The following is a 25,345-nucleotide window of genomic DNA, read 5'->3' on the forward strand; positions in this document are numbered from 1 at the left end:
TCAAAGAGAAATACAAATTTTATTTGTTGCACAAGAAAACACAGTACAGGGCGACAACGCCAGTATACCATGCATCAAGTATTACAGATGTGTGCTTGTCTTCATGCAGCATGCACTGAACAGAGGAGTTCACGGGAGAACACGTGCACATGTACAACAGTTTGACCTGCCAGCTTGTTCTTTTAGAGTGAGTTTAACACCAGCTGAGAATCTTTTCTGGGCTCCAGTGGTTGAAGTTTTTATACCTTACAACAGTCACATCACTGTTACGTGTCATTACAGAGGAAAAACAGACTGTCAACCAGTAGAAATCATTCAAGCATTGACTACATGTACATCCAAATAAGAAACCAGGTATATTAATATTCTCCTGTATCATTTTGGAAGCAAGACTGGCATATTTTCTGTTTTAGTGATGTATTCTTTCACTATAAAGCCTTCTAAAAGTACAGGTTTTCCCTTACTGTGCAAATAGTGTTGAAATCATTGTTGAAGTTTGACTTTTATCCTGTGATCTTATAAACAAACACACCTACAGTAGTTGTTTAAATCATCCCTCTGCAGCATTACATCCCTGTAGGACATCTTTTTAAAATGCTTATATACAGAACAGCAAATCTGTTGTCTCCAGTGGAAATGTAGTTTTTATATCCAAGTCTCATTTCATCCCTTAGCCCAAAACTGTGTTTCTCCTTTGAATGACATCTACAAAAGCAGGTACTTTCAAGGTATAATAAGTAGGATTTTCCTAGAAAAATAAAATATAGACTTACAAATATAAGATAATATAAATCATCACCTTTGGGCCTCTATACATGCAGACCCTTGTGAGACCCTTCCCTCTGCATCTATTCTGTTGTTTGGCTCTGCAAGGGACTTTTTCAGGGGGTACGCTGTTGTGGTTCCCTGAGCCAATCACAGCGATGCAGAGTGGGCCTTCTTTCTTTTGGGCAGGTAGGCGCTTCAAATCGGGAAAGACAAGCTAACCGCCGGTTAGCATGCTAGCGCAAAGGTAACCGGCGGTTAGCATGCTAGCGCAAAGGTAACCTTGATGCTATCGATGATAGCTCGGCGGGGTGGGCATGTTCTCGCACGAGAGAGTGAGAGTGAGCTTCTGGTGACGAAGAGCCCAGGAGGAGGGGCCCAGTTTGAATGTGTTGTTGACTAAATGCAAGGAAAAATCCTACTTATTATACCTTTAATTGCATGTAAAACACTAAAGCTTCTCAGCTTGGTGCTCAATTACTCTAAATGAACGCTTTCAAAGAACAAAACAAAAACAGATATGTTACTTCTTTGAGTGTTGTATTCTTCCATTGTATCAAAGAGGAGTTTCATCACATACAGCCATAGGATATAAAATGCCTGTACAGTACATAGCATGTTTGTTCAGTGTAAACAATTCTGTCAGACTGAAAAAATAACCTCTCCGATCATGTGGGCAGCTGACTGACATCACAGCATCCGTAAGGTCGTCAGCATGAGATGTAGGGTGTTTTTTTGAAGGAGGACTTTAATTCTGTTGCTTCATAAACAGATGACTTGAGAGAAAAATGGTACAAAATCCAGAAACAGCAACCAACAAAGAAGACGATAAACCTCAAAACTCTCTGTAGTGGAAAAAAGTGAAGTGCATCCGGTTTGTACTGAATGTGAAATACTGTTTCAGTTTAGCCAAACTTCCCAAAATCCTTGAGCCTCAATTGTCATTGTGCATATTATCTCCTTCAACACATCAGGAATTAAACACACAACTTGTTATCAAAAAATACATCAATATCTGTACGATACAAAGACATCAAACATTTGTTCAAAGAAGCCCTGGGTTTGGATTCAATGTAAGGGTTTCCCTCTGCTAGTTTCTGTTAACTTTCAACATTCACCTACAAAAATCATGTCAAAATACATTAGTGCACTTTTCCCCTTGATGTAAACATCACTACACCGTAAAGTAAGTAGGATAAGGTCTCTTATGCATGTCCTCTCTTGCATGCACGTGAGAAAAACAAAACAAACGCTACAGTTTCAGGAAAAATACTCCAAAAATACACGAGGATCCAACACATGTCCAGGTACAAAATATCTTATAAGTAAGGAAAGACCAGAAAAATAAATACCAAAAACAAAAAGATATTCCCTTGAAGCTCAGAAGACGACAAAGACTTTGATTTTACCGCTCAATGTTTTCCCTGCAAATTGCATGCTTAACTTTTACGTGGCATCACTTTAGAGTAGCCACAAAGCAGAGTGTTATGTTCTGCATCATCCAGAACTTCATTGTTTTTACATGTTGTCAAGATTGCGATATTAAAAACATTAGAATCGTGTTCATTCTGAGATCACAAACAATACAAGTGATTTCAACTGACATCTCCGTTCTCAAAGATATGGCTTAGAGGACACTGCACTGACAGCATGGCACATGATACCCTTTTTGAGTCGGCTTCATCGAGTGTTCATAACAGATTCTACTCTCTACTGCTGCTGTGACCATGAATCCACACTGCAAGGAACATGATCAACAAGTCAGTGGAAGTACTTTTCATTCTCACATTGGCCACCCTCATCTTTTCATGCCATTTGTAGCATCCCCTGCTAATATGATTGTTTAACGAGCATGCTAATTAGTGCCTGGAAGCTTCAATGTTTTCTTGTAGGATGGAGTGCTGTTAAAGGCCGATGCAAAGCAGCTGATAATTAGGATTGTAGTTGTATATTACAGTCTGACAGGTGATCAGAAAATGACACATAAATCATGTTGCTCACAGTGTGAACCAAAGGTCATTCTTAGGTTTATGGAGATCTAAATAATCGCAGTATTACACCATTGGAAGCTGCACTGACAATGAGAGGAAAAAAAACGTAACTTCAGCCTCTGAAAAGACTTCTCGTACCTTTTGGTCCTTCGACAATTTCTCCCAGCATTATCAAACTACTCTGTACTGCAGCAATTTATTTAAAAAATAGACATTCATAAAAAAAATCCCGATCCATTCAAAAGACATAAAAACACATTTTTACAGCGTGGATACAAAAATGTTGAGCCCTGGCTTTACAACCAATGAGAACTTACCTCCTTCCCTTGAATAACTCATCGTAGTTTACAAATGTAATAAATAGGAACAGAACGTCTGCAATGCCTCCAGGCAAATATTTACAATTACAAAATTCAAGTAAAAACTTCCTCCGCTCTTTCTCTCTCGGCAAGACGAGTTTGTAAGCAAGTCCGCAGCTTTTAGAAAGACTTGAAAGCAAAGATATGAGCAGTTGAAATGCAGGATGAGGTGAGATGTCACTTTCTCAGATGGCCTTTCTGTTCATTTTCTCTCTGCAATCTGATGCCGGTCCGACCTGAGGACCGGTAGAGGACGTGCCTGCTGCCTGACTGCAGCTGCTCTCAGCGTTCAGGCGTCCCGCCTGTTGAGGCTGAAAGGAAGTGACGCTCACCTCCACCTCGGGCTTGTCGATGCTCTCCTCTCCATCTGAACACGGCTCCCACTCGTCCTGCTCCTCGCTCTCCGTGGAGCCCTGCACGGCGATCTGAGGCACCAGTGTGAACCTCCTCACCACCGGCACTTCCAGCTCCACGTCCTCACTGGTTTGGGGTCCGGTCAGCACCCAGGCCATCCTGTGCTGCTGCTGCTGATGTTGTGTTTGGGCTCCTGGAGCCGTGGTTGTCACGGTCACTGTGGTGCTGGTTTTCTCCTCTGGTTCGTCGAAGCTCACCTCCTGCACCGCCTCCTGTTTCTTAAAGGAGTCTCGCCGCTCTGAGAGGTTAAGCTTTCGCATCACGACCAGCTGCTCGGACCGTTCAATCCTCTGGCTGCCGATGTATCCCCCCAGCCTGCTGTGATCCGCCCCGATGTAAGAGCCTCCACAGGCACCCTCTGCCTCAGAGTCTCCCAGCAGGTCTGCCTCACCGTAAAACGGCACTTCCAACGTATGCCTGCGGGGAGCGTACGACTTCTTATCAGCATGGTAAACACCGGAAAGCTTCTCAGCAGACTGCACCCTCTTCAGCAGAGGAGATCGAGGCGGCTCTGCGCTGCGGGGCCGCACAATGTGTCTGACGATGGTGGGTGGGGACAGGGTTTTGCCGTGGAAGGTGTGGAGGTTTTTGGCAAATCCTGAGAGAGGAGAGGGAGAACGCTGTGGGGAAAGAGGCTGGGTGGAGGACGAGTTGCAGGCCAGGGGCGAGGGGGGGATGTTGCTGGTCGACTTCCGGCGGCCCACCTTGGTGTAGCGCTGCGTGCTGAGTTTGGAGCCAAGGCCGTGCAGAGAGCTGGGCCGGATGTGTGCAGCGGGGGAACTGGGAGAACTTGAGCAAGGAGACGTGCTCTGAGGAGAGTTATTTTCTGGAAAGCATCAAATATTGCACATTACAAGATGTAGAAAAAGGCCACCACCCTTAGATGTTAATGCAACTATAACACCTTTTACTGAAGCAAAATCCTACATCTGCTAAGACAAACTGTGCTCACCAAAGGCCTGATGGTCAGGTGCGGGGCTCCTGCAGGGCGTGGAGGGGCCGGGGGAGAGGCTGTGTGTCGGGGAGCCTGGAAGACTCTCGCTGGAGGAAACCGAGTGGTGGAGACCTGAGGAGAAGCTGCGGCTGCTGTGCATCACCGTGCTCTGCTTGGAGAGTTTCTTCAAGATGCTTCGTCGCCTGGAAGAAGGAGGATAGTCGGATATGTGATACAACTTTAGGGCTATTCTTTGTTCTGATGGCCCTGCAAAGATTCTGTTACTATCATCAACATGGATCCTGAGTTTTTAAACTGCTTTTTTTCCTAGTGTCTACACTAGAGGGAGACAGAGCACTGAGTTTGCAGGTTTGTTTTTGTGATGATATTCACATGTTGCCAACTTCTAGAAGTAAACAAAAGATGAGTAACGCCGCAGAGCAGCAGAGCAGCAGAGCAGCAGAGACTGCGATGCAAACCAAACCTCGGACTCTCACCTGTCGTAATTATCTCTCCTCTTGCTCTTCTTGCTGCGACGAGCCATCTTGCCTTTGTGTTTGGTCTTCCGAGCCGGACCCACTTTAATTGACGTGTTCTCAAGTGCTATAGTCTGTAGCGCCACCTTGCTGCCGCTCTGCACATTGCATAGAAAGCATAGAACAATTAATCTGTGTCAAGGACTAAATTGCACTTAAATAGAACACAAGGCTAAGTGACAGCATGTCACAGGAGTCAGACTGAGCTGTGTACCTTTAGGAGCAGTTCTAAGACCTCAGGGTGGACCAGGCCTTGGACGGACTCTCCGTTCACGTGGGTGATGAGGTCTCCAGTTCTGAGACCTGCCTGGTAAGCTGGGCTGCCCTCCTCCACACTCTGTTAAAGCAGCAGCACAGTGAGTGTGAGAAGAGGAGTTTCATTTGAGCATTACATAACCCAGATTTAATACCTATTACTTCTGGTCTGCTGTCAGCAGAATGAAGCTCCACATGGACGCATGACATTCAAAACATACAAGTACTACTGAAGGCTGTGTATCTAGCTTAGAAGACCCAGATTTAAGTCTTGTGACACTCACCGACACCATGTGATGCACCGTGTAGACATCGCTGTCACCCATGTAGACCCGGATGGCCTGCAGGGTGAAGCCGTACTTCTTCCCTGAGGTGTGGATGACGATGGGAGGCCGGAGGCTGCCCGGGCTGAGCGACAGGTCCCGGCTGGGGGAGGAGTCACGGGACGAAGGATTGGAGGACAGAGAGCGCGGGGAGATGGGGCTGGGCTGGAGGCCGCCGGGCGAGTCATCTAAAACAAAGAACCGTTTTTCTTTCTATATATTTTTAACCAGACATCAACAGCTTTCTGCCTCAGAAACCGCTCTTCATAGAAAAACTGTTGTGCTATAAAAAAATGACCTTCCGTACCTGTAGTGATGATGAGTGACAGGGCTGAGACAGAGGCTGACTTGGGAACCTTGCCTCCGCAGGGAAGCCTCTGTCTATCCGGCGTCTCCAGCTGGTTACCGAAACGTCGAGGGCAGGCCGGTTCTTTAGGGGACGAGTGTTTGGCCCCGGTGCTGTTGCTGCGAATCCTGATCCTCCGAAGGTTTGACACAACCACCTCAGCTGCAGGTAACACAAAAGGTAAACAATAGGTAAATATGCTTCTAAAAGAATCACTGATAGGTGTTCAGATATTTCAGAAACACAGCACTCTGGATTTACCTTCATCGTCCGTGGAGAGGGCAAAGCGGGGCATTGTCTCCAGGCTGTGCGTGCTGCTCATCACCAGAGGACTGGTGCTCCTCTCAGACTGGGAGGAGCTGGAGGAGGCCCGAGGGCGAAGGCTAAGAAACAGCCAAAGACCAGTTGGACAGGTAAATCAACTGGCACAAGACTCGAAGCGATCACACAACCCTGCACTAAGCCTGTGTGTTTGACCGTTTGCTGTGTTCTGACACATGAGAATGCTAATAGCCCAAATCATAACAAAAAAAGGCCTTAAAGCGCATCAAAAAGTAACAACAGGGTGAAAACAGTTAATGGTATGCTGTTTGACACATATGAAACCTGTTCCTACCTGGCCATGCGTCCCGCATGTCTGCGATCCACACCGCCCTCTGCTGGGCCCGGGGAGAGACTGGGTCCTCCCATGTCACAGCGGTCCTCCTTGTCCTCGCTGTGGCTGCGGTCAGAGGAGAAGCTCAGGTTGGATGGCGTTGCCAGATGTTCTGTGCTGCTGTAAACCTGAAACATTAAAGAGGAGAGTTGGTGTGGAACGGAGAAGAGTTCTGAAGAGCTTTTGAATGATGCGCAGCAGCAACACTAGAGGCCATCCACTCTGTAAACACATGGCTTTGTTATGTAAACAGCACTGAACAGACGTGGTTCTTTTCTGTTGTGTCAGTCTGACTCTTGGACTCTGACTGGCTGTTGAAACTGGAGTTAATTTACAGGATAACACAGAGGGACCACCTGGCAATGGTTATCTTTTACTAAATTCTGCAACATAATCAGAACCTCATTTTCTTTAGTTGCCTTTACCTTACTGAATCGATGCGACCAGGAAGCAAACTGTCTGATTTCCAAGGAAGACTCTTCATCGTTGGTTTCCTCGTCCTCGTCAGACGCTAAATGATGGTAACGCTCTGAACGAGCTGAACACAGGAACAGGAGAACACAATCTTTACTTCAGAGAAATTTACACAACTAATTTGTACCAGAATTTTTAAATTGTTATATATTTGAAAATAAAGCAAGAGAGGTCATCTACGCCCTCCGCAAATGCTGTTCATAGCTGTCGCTCCAGTAGAGCCAGTGTAATGAAAACCCACATTCTCTCTAAGCCTGAGGTCAGGATGTGACACTAATAAGAAGCTTTATATAATCTGAACTGTAACCTACTATCAAAGTAGCTGGTGTCGTCCTCCGCCTCCAGCTGAGGGATGAATTCAGCTTTCTGCCTCAGGAGACCATTCCAGTCCAAACCCAGGAAGAAGGGGTGCTGTCTCACCTCTGAGGCTCCGCCTACAACCACACAGTTTTCACAGCCGATCAAATACAGGATTAAGTTTTAAAAGCATTGTGATAAAAGGTACTTTATTACTTTATTAACATAACTATGTTGAAGCGAAAGTCTTCTTAAATCTTAACTACTACAAAAACTTCTTGTACAGGATTTTAGGCTTGAGAGAAACGATCAGCCTAATTTTTCAGTGCCAGTCTGCATCAAACAGCATGTGTATTTAACTGAGCAGTACCTGTTCCTAGTCGGTCTAAAGGACTCTGTCTGAGGAAGCGGGTGATGAGATCCTGGGCTTCTGCCGGTAAGGCATCGTCTCCTTCTGGCCAGATGATATCATCTGCAGATGAAAAACAAGCCAGACTTAGAATCACAAATAAAACCTTCAAATAAACCTTTAAAAAATTCTGGGTTTTTTTATACAATATCATGTTTTCTAATGGACTCTCATGCTGGACTCACCACTGACAACTTGTCCAAAAAGCTCCTCAGGCGTGTCTCCAAAGAAGGGAACACAGCCGACCAGGAATTCATATAGGATGACCCCCATCGCCCACCAGTCTACCGGCTTCCCATAGCCCTGTCTGAGGATCACTTCAGGGGCGATGTACTCTGGCGTGCCGCACACCTGCACAAGCAAACCAACACAGGTGAGTTATAGAGAGAAGAAACAGCTGCCGATACAAAGACGTGCAATTTGTCTGGTATGCAAACGTGTTTTGTCTGTGAGAAAGTGTCACCTGTTTGTCAATGAACTCTCTTGTGTCTTTCTCCATGTGTTCCTCGTACAGGTTGGTGGTCATGTTCATCAGGCCAATTTTAGACAGGCCAAAGTCCGTCAGCTTGATGTGGCCCATGGACGTAATCAACAGACTGTTGGAAGGAAAAAAGGACAAAAAGGGAGAGATAAAATAAGAACTTTTCCACTAAGGTGTAATTTATTTTTCCATGGATAAAACTTTGAAGTAACCAGATTGAAATATAAAAAGAAGTCTGAATTCCCAATGTGCTTCAACCAGTCTGTCATTTAGGGAAGTTTAAAAGGCAGAATGAGCGGCAACCTTTCAAAATAAGTGGGTTAACCCTGATTGGTGTGTTTACAAACAGCAACAAAGACTGCTTCTCATACTGCCTTTAATGTATTAATTCCTACATAACATCAATCTGGGTCAGACATTACTGGTCTTCCGCAAAAAATCTCGAACAGAATTGAAGTGGGAGTCGTTTTTTTTCCTCACTTGTCAGGTTTGAGATCCCGATGCACGATGCCATAGTTGTGAAGGTACTCCAGGGCCAGGACTGTTTCAGCAAAGTACAACCGTGTCATTTCCACAGGCAGCGGGCCCATGTTCTTCAGCAGGTTGGCACAGTCTCCACCTCGAAGAAACAGAAAAACATTTTTTTGTCGCCTGGACGGATTCTAATTCTCTTTTATTCTAGCTCTACATAACCGCTTACTGTAAATGTAGCCAAAAGCTTAAATTGTATGGATCATTCACAGCAGTCGTTCTCTTATCTACCTTCCACATACTCCATGACCATGCAGAGGTGACGTCGCGTCTCAAAAGAGCAGAACATGGAGACAACAAAGGGGTTCTCAGCAAACGTTAGGATGTCTCGCTCCACAAAAGCCTGCTGGATCTGGTTCCTCAGGACCAGGTTCTGACGATTGATCTTTTTCATGGCAAACCGTTGGCGGGTCTCCTTGTGGCGGACCAGATACACGGCCCTGTCAAGAACCACATGAGCCACGTTAAGCCTTACTATCGCCACTCTTAGCATTAAATAACAGACTTCAAGAAAAGAAATATTCTCATTAAAAACGAGTGCAGAGACGGGTGGTTGAAGTAAAAATAGCTAAAACAATCCTCTTACCCGTAAGCTCCATTACTGATGAGTTTGATCGTTTCAAAATCACTCTCAAAAGGTTTCCTTCGAGTTGGAGTCAGGGTCTGCGGGGCCTTGTTCTGTAGGGAGGGAGCAGAAATATTAAGCCAATGGCTTTTCAAAATAAAAGAAATAAATAAAACACAATAGAAAACTTATTGTTCTGCTGCGTTCATACCAAAAGCTAATTTTCACCTTGTGTTACTCGCACCAGTTTGACACAGGTTCATTTGTGTTAAAAACAACCTGTGAGTATTGGTTTTCCTGACGCAGCAGAAAACGCCATTGTGTCATTGCAGCAGTCTGGACAGATTTCGATACGTATAAATAAATTGGTCGAAAATAACCATTATGATAACCGTTAGTACATCATGATGCAGGCTGGTAAAAGTCTGCAGTCATAAATTTAAAAGTAATTCTAAGTTTATCTTTCATTACCGTTTCATACTTAAATGGGTCACTGGCAACCGCAAAGACATACATGTCCTTATCCCCTGGAGAGACTCTTATTTTGTTAAGAATCCGCAATGGTTATAATTCTTATTACTGTCTTCCATATGAAATTCTGTGCAAACACACACACACACACACACACACACACACACACACACACACACACACACACACACACACACACACACACACACACACACACACACACACACACACACACACACACACACACACACGGGTAGTCAGTCACAATGAAAGTGGAAGTTTACCTCCACATGAGAATCTGTTTCCACTGACACTGAAGGACTGGCATCATACTGTTCAAGCTGCACCATGTCTACAGAAACAGAGAGAGGGAGAGAGACATTGTTTCATATTGCTCCAAAATATATTCAACCCCCACTTTCAACTCATCCTCCTCTTCCTTACTTCACACAGAGATGGTGAGGGTTGTCATGTCTTGAAAATGTATTACAGCTGTACAGGAGCACATATTTCTTGTATACTTCTTTATACAGGCCTGAATACCTTGTGACCACTCTTTTCTGAATGATGACACATCTCATCTACAGGGCTGAGTTATGACCTCTTATTACCATGGCAATACCGACACACTTTCATTTGAAAGGACATGAAAGTTGCATGTCTTCAGATCCAATGTTACCGCACAAAGCCATGAGGTCCAGACTGCAATAAAAAGTCTTTTTCACCTGCTACCTGTTCAGAATAAGAGAATCAGATTGAACTGAGTGTAAAGCTTGAAGTATCATTTACCTTCTAATAGGTCCCGTGTCAGACCCAGCTGGCTGATGATGTAGCGCGGGATGTCCGTCTTGATTCCCCGGCCGACTTTGGCGTGACCCTCTGCGGCCTCGAGTAAGTGATAGAACTCTTCTGGGTCAAACTCCTGTCAACAGCATCAAGTCTCATTAATGCGGGCTGAGTGAAGCCGTCACGCTGCCGGACAAAATTGAATTTCCCCTCGGAGATTAATGAAGTATCTCTTCTTTTTCTTAAAACTAACTCTCGTGGTTGTTTAAGCATGTAGATAGTTGGGTTTTAACTGCTAAAGCTTTATTATATCTGCTACTGAGCCTTTTTACTGTACAACAATATGGTAGAAGTGAATAGGTTTTCATTTGGGATCCTCTGGCTTCACAAAATGTTTTGACAGAGTCTCAATTACTCTCAATAATAATTTAACTGACAGCTGTTTCAAGAGGGAACAATAATCTACTGTAGAGAACTGAAACAGTAAAATTGATTTGATTGGCTTCATGTCCTAGTGACATATTTCCACTTTCAAAGAAACAGTAAAGGTCAGATTCTCACTAAAGGCCTTTTTAAACTTGACCTGACTTCTGACTCGTTTCAGTCGACGTAATCTCATTTTCAATTAGGAAGAGATTTTCTCCTCCTCAGCTTACCAGGCACTCCAGGAGTCGAGCCGGCCGAGAGATTATGATCAGGATCTTCCTCACCAGCTGGATGATGACGGTTACCTCCTCGCTTTCAGAGCGCTCGTAGGCCTGGAAAAACATGTGAGAGCAGTTTATTTATGCAATACTCTAATCCAACTGGCTCGTCACAAAATGCCCGAGAGAAAACGAAACACATCAACACAGATTAAAATCATACGGTAAAATCCCCAGAACACGTGTATAGAAATGAATTGAGCCTAAATTCTTCAAATGAAATTGTGAATAAGACGTGTTTTTGTAAAGAAACATGACTTCTTTGTCCCTTGAAAAAAAATACTCCGGCAGAGGAACTGTTAAGTACTGAAACAGGAAATAGGAAATATTGAACACAGTCTGTTCAAAGCAGATGGGGACAGTATTAAGAGAAATATGAAAGCAGACGCTGCCTGGCAGAAGTGCGTCAGAGAAGACATCACTTTAAACCAAGAGGAATTATTAGAATAATCACAAAGGGGAGGTGGGAGGAGTCTTAATGAGTCATCCGCGGCCTTTATTATAAACAACCAGAGTGGCAGTCTGTTCTACAGAAACAGAGGCTGTGGGAATACCATGCATTTGCATGTGCAGCCTGGACCATAACATACATTCTACTCCCATGTGTCCTCTCTGTCAAATATAAAGCTATAGTCAGTAGTGGTTAGCTTAGCATGAAGACTCAACACCGTCTTCATGCTAATTTCCCAGGGGTTGAGTGAGCTAAACATGAGTTCATGTGGTCATGCCAGACACATGATGCATGGAACATATCAAAATGTGGATGTGTAAGAATATACAGTACTTCTATTTTATTGTGTGTGTGCAACCATTCCCACAGATCATCCTCTTCTTTCAGGGGGGTTTCTATCTTGATGATTTTGTTTTTAAAAATGTTAAACATGTCTTGCTTAGTCTAACTTAAAGACGTTATCTCGAATCTTTCCGTTCTTTTTAGCGGCACCTTTGGCGATAAAAGTACACTTTCCAATTTAACCGGATGTCCATGGTTGTAACTCTTGTTTTTCCTCGCTGACGGTCACTTTCCTTTTTAGACTGTTTGCCTTCATCTGAGCGTCGAATTTGTTTCTTGTTCTTTGGATTTTCACTTATTGTTGAAGTTGTATCTGTAGTCATCGATCTTCTCTTTGTTTGTTCAGCCATAGTAGATTACTGTTTACTCGCAACACTTGCAGAGAGCGGAAAAGCAGCCGCTTAGCTCCGCCTACCCTCTCTGGCAGACCAACCACTGCTGGGTGATGGAAAACGCGTCACTTACTGGGCGCCGCTTGTGATTGTTTCAGCGAATGTCGCCACAGACAACCGGTCTGTAACAATACTATATACTGCAAATTAATTCATTAGTGGGCCATCGATAGATAGTGATCTAACAGACATTTATTTAAATGAAAATCTTTGAGATTATCACTTTAAAGATGAGGTTACAGGTTTTGTAGATGTTGAAGATAAAGAGCTTCATTACGCTGTTAAAATATAGTCCTCAATAAAGCTAGTTGATCAGGAGGCATTGCTCAGGAGGTTTTTTTTTCATCCTTCTTCCCCCCAAAAAACTGAATCTGTCCCTTTGATTATCTGGTCGCGCTTGCCTGGGAACAGAGACAAAAATGTTGCAGCTTTTCCAGACGGAAACTAATTTGAATCACTGCATACATCAGATCACACCTGAGAGGATAACAGAATATTTAGTTGACTTAAATTGTTACACTTTTTAAACAAAGTGGGTCTCTAAGTTTATGTGACGCCATTTGTTCCACTGTATGGGAACAGACTTATCAGTTCAGCTGGAGAAACAGCGAGTTGGCCATGCCTTCTGTCTGACAGCATGCAGAGGAACAGGGGGAGGAGGTTGCTATAGAAACTAACATTTTATCACAACATAGATAGGATCTGTTACAAAAGGACCGTTCACCATCTCTGACAGTTTCCAGATCTATTGTGTGTGCCTTCAGCTATCAGACGGTTATTGAGTGGCGCGCCTGATTGCGTCCCGGCTCGATCAATCCCCTTTCATAACTTCACCACATCCTCTTGTCCACACGGCGAGCTCGCATGTGGTAGCTCATTAGCTGATACTTAATTTAATGGTATACTGCAGCTTTAAGTTGATTGTCCATCACTATCAAAGCCTTGTTGACCAACATAATATCTCAGTCTACATGAGTCCTGCTGGCACCCCCACCTCGTGAAGCAGCTTCTCCAGCTTCTCCTGCAGCTCGGCGAAGTAGCGTGAAGTCACCAGGCCTTTCTGGGACTTGTCCAGACAGTCTCTGACCAGCTCCACCAACTGGTGTTGGATGAAGCCCAGCACCCCGTCGGCCAGCGGGAGGGAGCTGTCTGGAGAGCAGTGGGTGATAATCTCCAACAAGCGCTCCTCCATCTGGGCTGTGGCCTGAAGTAAGGGAGAGCACACAAACACACAGTTAAATCATTTAAGGACCTGTAGTTATGATTTTTACTCCTCTCATCACCAAATGTCCAGAATGTTTGTGGGTGGATTCATATGGTTGTTGATCATTGTCACTTAGCCACCTGGTGAGATTTACAGCCTGAAAAGCTATACAGGTGGGACAACACGTGTGCAACAATAACACAAAGGAGACACAAAAGAGATGTAAGGAGTCTAAGCTACAAGAATGGAGAGTGCGTACCTTTGGAAAACGTTCTTTGTAAACATGGTTCATCATAACGATCTCATTATCAAAGGAGACACTTGAACGCCCGGGGCTGCAACACAAACAAAACAACACATTAGAGTTTAGTGTATCAACAAGAAACACTGATTGTGTGTCTGATTGCGTGCGTGTATACATACAGTATGTGTGGGTATCAGTCGGCTGTTTGTCCATATATAGTGGAGATGATAGACTTTGCTTTAGATAATGTATTTTGTACATGTTCCCTGACACAAGTCAATTTAATAATTAAAAGGGCCAGTTCGCTGATTTTCAACCTCAGTCCTATCATGCTATTATGGGGAGCTAATGACATTATGGTAGGAAAAAAATGCTATGTGGCTCTGTGCCTTTGAGAGACGCTATCCGCTTCTCCAATGGGCCCTGGAAAACAGCCAGGGAGCTAGCTAAACTACACTTCCTCAATCTAGGACGCCTGCCTCCGATGTCGTTTCTCGTTCAAAGTCGTCAGGTTTGAAACGTATTCATCGTATTTCGGATTCTGTACCGCTCTGAGCCACTGCTTGCAGCGATCAACGTCTTGACTGGAAAACGGTAGTATTTCACTCCAGCGTCTCTCGCTGGGCCGTTCCTCCCAGAGGGAGGGGCGCAATGCACGCTGGGTGTTGTAGGAATGTAGAATGGGCGAAACCACAAGCTGTTTGTACAACTTTCTCCACAGCTATGGCGCCAATTTCAAATATTATTGCTTCTATTGATTACAGAGAACACCAGCGGACAGAATTGCTCCTTTAACTAATTATATTTATTCTATTGATCTGCCATTGAAAGTGGTTATGTCATCGAGGCCATCATGGTTATGTAGAGATGACCAAAAGTCAATCCAAACATAAACACATCAATAATAAGCTCTTTGTTGAGTTTGCCTGAAAGATGATTTTTGAGGTCGACATTTACACTCGTATATGTGATTTCATCCTGCCAAAGCATTATTGCACGCTCAGCCAACATTCGAAGCTCTTAAGCGGGTAAAGCAGTTTTGATGATTCTCATTCAGATGTTTTTTTACTCTGACAGCAGTGATATTTCTTGGCTAAACATTATGAATAGTCAACATCACTCAATTAGTCATTTACTGCAACACCACTTCAGCATTTAGGCCGATGAGCCGGGTGTATTTTTATAAAAACACCTTGCTTGATGAAGCTCCAAGCAGAACAGATGGAGGGAAAACCTATCACATGCAAACAGGCTCCCTAAGCCTGTTTTTGTCATGAAAGGCGCCTCTGTAAGAGCGGATGGCTGCTGCCCAACACACACTGCTGCAGCTCACCCTGGCTCTCTGCATCAAGCACCCCCCCCCCCCCCCCCCCCCCAAACCACCCCCACCCTTAACTACAGTTCAGCAGCTAGGTCCCTGAGGCGCTCCGTTAGCTAGCAAGCCCACGCACTGCACACCACGGTGCCAGAACACAGAGCACGCAGGCATCGCACAAACAGCGCACAGCAGAGCCAAGAGACAAAGTTGTCAGAAGCACGCAGGTCTGCAGTGAGATCTGCACCCGCCCGCCGGCCAACAGCCGTGTGTAACCAATCCGAGACGCCAAATGCTGCGTGTGCTTGTGAGTTTGTCTTGTTCATACTGATGCACAGACATCTGACAGTCAGTATATAATGACCCTACCTCATGGACGGTGCAAACAAGCAACTGCTACCCAAAGTTAATCTATAATAATGTTTATTGCAGCATTTTTACATCATTACTGGCTTAGAGGAATGAGGTTATCCCGCTCATAAGACCACTTGATTCAATGTTTTTATCTTATCATTTGACGCAATGAGCAGTAATTACTTGGTAGTGACTCTAAAAGGAATCACATATTTTGCCAACCCTCGATTAGCTACCTGAGGCTCCGAGACCGAGGTCGTATGACCGTCGAGGGCCGCCCGTCTTCGTCGGCCATGCTGTCAGTGCTGCGAAAGTGTTTGAAGAGGAAGTGCAGCTCGTCTTGTGTCGGCTGGTAGGGAAGCTGGTGAAGACGCTCCTGGGAGGACGAGGAGGACTGCGGACACAAAGAGATGGATCCATCAGCCAACAGGTTAAAATCTTCACACTCATCTGCTACTATTTTAAGGAAAACACAAGCCAAATGTATTATTTGCGGAAAAACTGTTTTGATAATTACACAGAATGATGATCTCTAAAAATGGGATAATAATAAAAATGACACACTTTAATTCTTATATTGGGCCTTTATATATTGTATACTTCAATAAGGTTAGACTGTGAGAACCTCTCTGATGAACTGGAGGACAAAAGAAACCAACCTCACAAACTAACCTGATCCAGCCTCAGTTGCCACAGTGGAAGTCTAATGAGGCCAAGTTAAGTTATTTTCCCCGCCTACTACGGCGCTCATTGAACTCCTTTCAAACTGATCAGGACACTGTGTACGTTGCCGGCAATCTGTTTAATTATGCGGCCCATGTGTCCTGAACAGCAGAGAGGCCAGAGGGACGGCATCTGTGAAGTCTTTCTAATGCCTCAGTATAAAGAGGGCAGCGAGGGCTGCTGAAGAGCTCTATTGTCCCCGCTGACCTCTGGGCCTGTGCCGGGGTCTACCCAATAAACTTCCCTATAATAGATGCACATGGCAGACTTCCACCACTGACTCAACCCAACACCCCCACTCAAGTTTCTGATCTGACAGAGACAACCTGCATTTTTGGATTATTTTTATCCTTCCAAAAACTTGGAACAGTAATTCAGCATTTTAAGTAGTAGTTCTCAAATTCTCCGTGTCAATGCCCTCCTTAACTGGCACTAATTGGATTACAGAAAGTGAATGAAACCCAAAATATTGGTTGGAAATACTCGGAACAAAACCAACCAGTTCACAGACAAGTTAGCAGCTTTACTACAGCTGTCAATAAACAAGTCCTAAGTTGAGAAATATGTGATGTGAGGTTTTGTTGAAATGTTTTCATAAAATAATGTGATTTTAAATATTTTATCTAATAACTCAAACAGCGCAGATACACCCCCCCCACATTTTATTTATCGGGTCTATAACATGCACACACACACACACTGTGTGTTACTTCTAACACTGATTTGAAGTGACTGAGAGATGACTAATCCAAGCAGATGATGGAGGAAAACAATTAACGGTTTGTCATCTCTGGCTTGGCATGAGCCTCAATGCGCTATTTGGGCTGAGCGAGGTGTTAGAATCGCCTGGCCGCCACTTATCGACGGGGGGGGGGAGGGGACGGGGACGTCTGTGCCATGATTTGGGATGACTTACCGAGACAGTGGAGCTCGGCGGGTTGGTTCCATAGCCAGACGAGGGGAGGGATGCCAGGGACCATCTCCGACCCTCCGCTCTGAGAGAAAGGGACATGCATGTTACATAAGCCTCAGCACTGGCATTAGTTAGCATTTCATATGTGAGAGTCCTTACGTAACAAACAACAGAGGAGTCCTGTGACTATGAGAGCATGAAATTAATGTCTTTTTTCCTCCAAATCCTATATAACAGGGGTCTGTGTCCTCGCTGATTCACAGCAGCTATTTTGCATAAGAAAAATCAAGCTACAACCTTCCCACATCATGACAGGAAAAACATAAAACGCACAAGCTTTAAAAGCAAACAGACATATTGTAAGAATTTGAAAAGAAGCTACCTGTCGGCCCGAGCCAGGTGACTGAGATCGCGACAGCAGAAAAGAGAAACAGAAAAGCAAAGAACTTCAGTGAGTTTTGGGAATCTTGAGCAAGTGACCCTGTGACCCCTGGCATTCAGATGAGAGATTCGTTCTGACAATGTTACCTTCCTTGCCAGTTTTCATTTCTCCTCACACATGGAGAAGCTAGCAAACTGAATTAATTTGAGCATATAGTTTACATAACAGCAACAATTTCACTTCGAAGCACCGCCAGCGAAAAGGAGCCCGTCTCAAATTTGGATTTGAAAACAGAAAAACAATCAAAATACGTCTAAAGTGAAGTTAAAAACCAACAGAAGGTTCTGTATTATATGAGCCATGTTGTTTACAAGCAGAGGAAACGTTGAATTCGTCACACAAAGAATTGCAGAGGAAACTAAAAAGTGAACTGAAAGCCCCCACGGCCCCATAACATTGAGATTTAAATCTATTCAGAGACTGACTGAAGAGGAAACATCTTAAAGAGAGATGTAAAACAGACCCGCACGGCAGCACAATGTGAACACTTCAACAAGACAAGGCCTCAGTAAGTGTTTAAAAAGTTGTTTCTATGAAACATTCAACAACAAACTTCTACTGATCATTTCAGTGAGTTTGTTTACTTTTCAGCCGAAGTGCTTCATTAAAACTGACATTAAATAAATAATAAAAACCAGAGGTTCAAGCAGAAATTATCAGGGTCACTGATTGTGCTGCATGGCTTTGAGTCTTTATTACTGCTGCACAAACAGATGAGGGATGCCTGGGGAATTGCATGACAAAACATTGTTTACAAACTTGGTGACAGTGTGGGAATTCATACAACTTCACTCAGCACAGTATCATATGTTCAATGTATGGTAAGCTAATGTATGATGTGCTTTAAACCGATGAAAGCATTCATTTGCTCCGTACGTGTACTGTTTCTCGCTTCGATCGTATTTAAGAACGAAGCACCTGAACTGCTCACTTGTCGGCTACAAATGCCTGGAGCGAGACAAGCGTGTTGCCATGGGAACCGGGCTGAATGATGTGCGGGTGGGCATCGGGGGGGGGGGGGGGGGGGGGGACCCTCTATCTAACTGCACTCTGAGGAGGAGTCAGCTGTAAGGAGACCTGGCAGAGGGGGAAGGTGTGAACGCTCCAGGCTGAGTCAGCCTCGTTCACCTTGCTGCTGTTTCTCTACAGCTTCCAGACTGTCTGCCTCTGATAGCACACACACACAGGATACCCACAGAGTGTGATCACGCATCTGATTTGATTTAATCACCGAGTTATTAATTTGTAGTTTGTCCTCTTAGGTTCATATTAGCGAGTGACACAGACGCAGGTTTGTAAACAGCAGCCAAATAGACTCAGGAATATAAAATGACTGTCGCTCCTGTAATTAACTATTCCTTAGTACCCTACCTTCAGAAATTCACTGTGTTTCCTCTACCACATAGCCTACACAGCAACAATATACTGTATGTTATGGTTGCCACTAGGAACTAAGCTTGAAAAAAAGTAGGGGTGCACGATATTATCTGCACGTTATCGGTATCTGCAGATTGTAGCTTGAAAGCGACAGATATGGCGTTTTTCTGCCGATATTTTCCGCCGACAAACAACCCTTTAATTCTGCCCTAATGTTCGAAGATGCCCTAAAAAAGTTTGACGTAATGCTACGACATTAACTCGGCACGAGTGTGCTCACGCACTGCCTGCACCACGCCTCTTCCGTCAAGCGTGAAGAAGGGTGCAAGACGTCTACAGTATGGCAGTTTTTGGAAATTCCTTTATCAATATGTTCAGTAACCTTTTTATAAACTGTTCAAAAAGGTTTCATCCTTTACTGAGATCCTTCAGATGTTTTAAAACACATTTCTCACACCAGAGGTGAATGGATCCAGGAGAGCAAAGTTGACATACCTTCGGGCGAATGGAAAGTTGAGGCAGGCACTGGTCGACACATTTCTTGGGCTGTCCAGAGGGCTGCTAGCAGCTAAAAGAGGAAAGACAAAGTTACTACCAGAACTGGTCACAACTGCAATAATAAAGTCATGAAAATAGAATGCAGAAGTCCACATGGTTGCATTAACAAGTGGAAATGTTCTAAGAAGGATGTCGTCATGTCTGCGCAGCAACCCCATAATCATTGCAAAACCCCGCGGCTTTAAACACCACATCAGAAAGATCCGATGTATCATCTTGGTCTTGTTTTTCCAAACATTACAGCATCGCATCTTCAAACAATCTTCATCCAGTTTGGCTAGACTCGAGTCTGGAGGTCAGGGTACACTAGAGACCGTGGTTCGTTTACATGCAAGTTGTTGAGTACCAATTAGGACACAAAAGAGAGACCCAATTAGAAGCTGACTGCACTGAGTGATTAGATAATCCTCTGTGTGATTGAGTTCAAAAGGGAGCATCCACATACTGCTGGTATGAGGAGCTCTTGAGTGAAACTCTTTTCATAGAGTGCAGCTGCTTCATGGCATTAGGGGGCTGCACACAGTCTGCACTGTTGTTTCTTTAGAGAGTAGAGGAACACCAGCTAGGGATGCATGATATTGGATTTTTTGCCGATATCCGATATGCTGATATTTTCCAACCCTTTTTGCCGATTGCCGATTTCGACACCGATATATTAGACACGTTTTTTCCCACCTAATTAGAGAGAACATCAAGTCTCCCCTGTAGTGGAAATTATATCATGCCTGCTCTTATTGTAGTGGCCAAAAACTGCCATACCGCAGACATCTTGCACCCTTCTGCACGCAAAGTTAATCTGACATTAACTGTGAACATCTCCAAGTCAAAATATGACAGCGTAAAACAATCCTCTAGAAACATGACGCACTTCCCATGTGTCAGTCCAGAGCCAGGGCCTCTTTAAAGGGCTTACTTTTAATGCTATGATCACAGTTAGAGCCAGGTCGATACATTGGTCAAATATTAGCTTATTGCAAATTGATGGTTTTGGTGTTGCTTATAAGTAAGGAAATAGCAGTCCACCACGGAGGACAGACAAGCTGACGGTTAAACATCAGTCTTGTTTGCTTATGTAATCAGTTTTGAAAAAAGATTACAAAATCAGTCAGTATATATCGGAATCAGAGTTTTCTCAGTTATCTATACGAGCGTCAGCCTAAAAAATCTAGTAGCCCATCACTCAGTCTACTTTACTTTCTCCATTCACAACAATTTCAACTCTGCAGTAGATTTATTACCTCCCCTCTCTTTCTGTTTTTCTATTATACTGCTTCTTCTAACCCTGACCAATTAACACAACACAGCTCTGTCCTGAAATGACATTAAAACGTCATCATTCACAACATCAACCTCATTTTTGGGCAATCACATTCACACATTAGTGCCTGACTTTGCCAAAATGAATTCAATGACTTTGGCTCAAGGTTATCTCAATAAGCATTTTCTCCAGTGGCAACCTGATACTGGACACAGTGCAGCTTACAAGTTGGTGTTAAACAAGCTTAATGGTGTATTAGTGAGCATGTGGCACAGCAAGGTGCCCTACAGCTTACAAAGAGTAACGTGAGAGGCGCTGATACTTTAGTAGCACGCTACATGAGAAACAATGGTGTGTTCATTTGCAACTTTAATAAGATGTCATTAATCAAACACAGACAAAAAGAGATGAAATTACCATTTAAAGTCAGGTGTCACCAGATAATACAAAAACACCAACATATTTGGAGTGATCCGGACTGAGGCTCATATGTAGCCACGTCTCAATCTGTTCTGAACAGTATGGACATGCAGACTAGCACAGATGAGTCCATCCTGCTCTGTTTGAAAGTACTAAAGCAGGAAGTAAACAATGCAACGGGCTGCAGTGGTGAGGACATGTTTCTACAGGGCATGGCTAAAATACAAACCAGAAAGTCAAGTTTAAAGGTTAATTAAATGCCAAGGAAACAAACAACAGTTTGGACTTTTTCTAGGCAACTTGTCTTAACCCTTATGAGATGATGAGCACAATGCCTTTCCATGTGCAGCCAATACTAACATGTTTTTTTTTCAGCAGTGCGCCTGTTGCGACTTGCTGGGATTAAAGGTTACCAAACGTCACATTAGATCTTACCGGTGTGGAGAGAGAGCGGGGAGAGCGGCCGGGACAGCGTGGGCGATGGCGTCCCGACTCCGAGGCTCTTCCTGTTGCTGCTGCGACAGCTGGAGCAGAAAAACATGACGAGGGAGAGTGAACAGACTGCCAGCCTCGACACACATCATCACTATCTGTATGAAAATGTCTCTGCGTTGGTTTGCATAGTGAGTGACTGTCATCACCTGTGAGCCACGGAAATCTGTTGTAGTAGAGCCCTTCTTGTAATTAGTGTATTCATTAAGTAATGTGTTGATTTGAAATATGAAATATAAAAGCACCCAATCAGTCTGACAGATTTATCTTATAAGCATTTAAGGTGACATACTTTGCAGTTCTTTCAAGATGAAAACAGGCTTTTATAAGTCACATGGTAACTAATACTAGCATATTTCATTTCAGTCATTTCTTGCCAAATGGGTAGCAGTGTTTCTGTTACACTCATCATCACAACCAGACCAATCATCCGGCACAGCATTGCTTTGGTTCTCATCATCAATTTTATGCAAACTTCAGTTACAAGTTCTCATTAGCTTATTTCCAAGTTGATATTAGGAGCCTGAAACTGTCTCCTGGAGCACTGCTACGATGTTAGCATCCATGGGCGATTTCTTTTCCATCCCTGACCAGTTACGCTGAACAATGTAGAAAGAAATGACTCAAAGCAGGTTTATCTGACTATTACTTCCTGTTAAACCCATGCAGTGCTTTAGCCTGTGTTTGTATTTAAGTGTGTTTCTGTGGCTTGTGGACACAAAAGACTTTATGACACAGATTAAAAAGACACTTGACCTCTAAAGCAGCAGACGGTGATCCACTAAGCTGTAAGTAATCTAAATACTGGAGAAGCCTCAATAAGACCCAAACACATCTGTGTTTGGATGCAGTGGGCTGGGTATAAACAGTGCTTGCTTTTATTACTTAACTTCATCTTTACATATTCCTATGAAACACACTAGTTTCATAAGTTTTAAAGGTTATTTTATTTCAAATTTGTTGAGGCTAACACAGAAAGTACACTGATCTTTTCCCTGCACTAATGCAGTGTGAAGACAAAAGTGTGCAAACCAGTTTACATACAGACGGACAGATTTTGCTGTTGCAAACCAGGTAAACATGGGTGTGCACGGTGATCCTTAATTGCATAAGCATGGCAAAGCCAGCTGAGCTAAGTGGCAGACTTTATTGTCCTTTGTCAACATACATGACTATCAGTTTTTTCCACTCAATTATAGGACTTCAGCTAAACAATAGTTTTTCTGAATGGTTTGGTCAATACAATGTGAACTGTGTCAGTGGAAATAATGCGTTGAACTCTACTAGTAACATTATGTTTACTATTACATTTAAACAAGAAGCAGAAAACAATGCTTTTAAAAAGTTAGACCCAGAGAATGTGCAGCATTCATAACTATCTTTGCTTAAAAAAAATAGTTGCAAATTTGTAATTTTATCAAAACACAAATCAATCTATTATTTCAGCGCTGCTCAGTTTAAGACACTGCAAGTCTTTTTAGATAGTACTTGAGTGCTAGACTTTATGACATCAGCTTGCTCCACTTGTAATTCCTTGTCTCCGTCAGTCAACATCAAAAGACAGACAAGGAAGAAGTTCAGAGTAATTCTTCCTGTCAGTCAGAGTCGCTGCGTTATGTCTGCATGTCTTTCATGCACATCAAATGCAGGAGATTATCTCTGGAGGCCATTCAGAATTCAAAAAAACAAAAAGGTCCAATTTTAACTTCATCAGATTCAAATCCTGATGTATGATGAGCTTTGAGATGGAGTTTTGTACAGGATGACTTCAACAAGAAGCCGGACTAAAAATTCTGAATATCATTTAAGCAAAAGCAAAAATTACAATTCAGATGGGGTTCATGATATTTAACTAGAAAAGCGGAGTTGTCTTTATCCCTGCCCACTGAGATTTAACTCAACCCATGAGATTATTTCCGCCCTCGGAGCAGCTCTGCCTGGAGAAATGTTTATGTAACTACAACTCTAATCTGCAGGCAGATGCATGCAACACCAGCATGGCCGTATCAGATGAAGTGCTAAACTGATGAGAGCCAAAATATAAAGAGGAAACCTTCTGTCAACAGGCTCCAGGCGGGAAGGAGCGTGTGCACTAACAACAACAGCAGGACCAGCTTGAGCCACAGATGTCCAAGATGTCTGTGTGTGTGTGTGTGTGTGTGTTGGGTGCAGTAATAAAAGGAGGGTGGGAGTGCTAAATAATCCTCTGTTTCTGAAAAGAAGGGGCAAACTTTGACAAATAACAATCAAGTGAGCAGATTTTACCGTGACACCAGAGTGAGCTGTCCACAATAGTGCTTAACTGATGAGTTAAATTCAAGTATATTGATATTCAATTAATTTTTTGTAATTTTCTGGGTTAAAAAGACAAAGATTGTCTAGTTCCAGTTTCTCAAATGAGAATAACTATAGCGATTCAGAAATCTTTTAGACTGTTTATTCAACAAAAAACTGGATTTTAAGACCTCAGACTCTGCTAAATTGTGATGGATGTTTCATAAGGGCTGCAGTCATAAAAATTCATTTGCAGTTTCCGGCTTTCCAATGAGAGAATCTGCTGCTTTCTCAGCTTTAATTGAATGCAAAAGTAATCTATTTTGAAAACTAGCTATCTGAATACATCAGCAAATGCCCTTGAAGATTGTTTTGGGCATAATTCAATCAAGTCTTACATTTTTAGACCATTAATCACAAAAAATATGACAAATCAATCAATGATACGAATAGTTATTAGTCCACAATGAACAAGCCAGTTCATTCAGTGTCCAGGACTATATCAGAAAGTTGTATATCCAGGTATTTAACAGTAAACATGATAAATAATTAACTATGAACTCCAGTCAGCAATAATCATCACACCAACAGCCAGTGAATCAATTTCAGCAAATAAAAAATACTTCAATTATTGGAGTGACTTACTGTTGAGAATATTCATTTCTGCTGTGTTGGTTGAGTTTTAGTCGTTATTTTCCAGACAAAAGCTTCGTATCAATTCGTGAATACTCGTACTTTAACCGAAACCACAGGATTAACGTTAACTAGGACTCGGCTTTCTGAGAGAAGCTGTCTCATGTTGGGGACGTTTTAACATCATGTTACCTTATCTTTCTAAGCATTTACATTAAATAAGATGTTTGCGACTGCACGAAGATCAGCTGCGACAGATATAATCACATCTGAAGTATTTTTTTTACATAAAAGCCCAAGAAATAAACCGTTAAACTCGCTTGACTTGATACAACTCTTGATAACTACCTTTTTGAGCGCTTCAGCAGCGCTCCCGGAACAAAATGAGACCTGTTCTGGCTCGGCACCGCAGACCAGTGACTTGGATCCGACATGCTGGTTTCAAAGTTAATGTTGAATTCCGAAAGCTTAAGTCGAGAAGAAACCCGCTCCTCTTGCTGCTGCTCTCCCCACCATCGTCTCTGCTCCTCGGCGGGTCCTTTTGTATTCACACCGCCTCTGTCTGCCTCGTGAAGACCCAACGGCTCTGGATCTGCCGTTACATCCTCCGGTAAGCTCTCTGACCGCGGGCCTGTTGTCCCCGAAGCATCACCTCCA

The 25,345-nt window shown here is 43.3% G+C and overlaps 1 protein-coding gene across 1 annotated transcript; it reads right to left on the reverse strand.

Moving 5' to 3' along the window:
* On the reverse strand, positions 1 to 25,345 carry mast3b (microtubule associated serine/threonine kinase 3b). The gene is made up of 27 exons (XM_069679340.1): positions 25,037 to 25,345; positions 21,725 to 21,813; positions 19,549 to 19,621; positions 17,617 to 17,637; positions 17,238 to 17,316; positions 15,835 to 15,992; positions 13,945 to 14,020; positions 13,476 to 13,685; positions 11,249 to 11,350; positions 10,596 to 10,728; positions 10,091 to 10,158; positions 9,357 to 9,448; positions 9,002 to 9,210; positions 8,720 to 8,858; positions 8,222 to 8,354; positions 7,944 to 8,109; positions 7,720 to 7,821; positions 7,364 to 7,486; positions 7,004 to 7,116; positions 6,540 to 6,706; positions 6,185 to 6,306; positions 5,885 to 6,085; positions 5,539 to 5,765; positions 5,214 to 5,336; positions 4,961 to 5,097; positions 4,482 to 4,666; positions 1 to 4,355 (listed from the first exon to the last, which is right to left on the reverse strand). Exons 1-27 carry the CDS (start codon positions 25,120 to 25,122, stop codon positions 3,301 to 3,303), a joined length of 4,389 nt encoding a protein of 1,462 aa, XP_069535441.1. The 5' UTR covers positions 25,123 to 25,345; the 3' UTR covers positions 1 to 3,300.

The sequence above is a fragment of the Semicossyphus pulcher genome, unplaced genomic scaffold (genome assembly GCF_022749685.1).
Source record: "Semicossyphus pulcher isolate SPU_LCO1_2020_fin unplaced genomic scaffold, fSemPul1.0.p SCAF_4, whole genome shotgun sequence".
In the NCBI taxonomy this organism is placed as follows: domain Eukaryota; kingdom Metazoa; phylum Chordata; class Actinopteri; order Labriformes; family Labridae; genus Semicossyphus; species Semicossyphus pulcher.

Excerpts from the sequence above, each read along its gene's own strand:
- mast3b (XM_069679340.1), bottom strand. The coding sequence starts at position 25,122 with ATGTCGGATCCAAGTCACTGGTCTGCGGTGCCGAGCCAGAACAGGTCT. Across the intron at positions 8,355-8,719 it reads CGGGATCTCAAACCTGACAA|TCTGTTGATTACGTCCATGG; the intron begins GTGAGGAAAAAA and ends TCCTTCCAACAG. Across the intron at positions 4,667-4,960 it reads AGGAGAGATAATTACGACAG|GCGACGAAGCATCTTGAAGA; the intron begins GTGAGAGTCCGA and ends TCCTTCTTCCAG.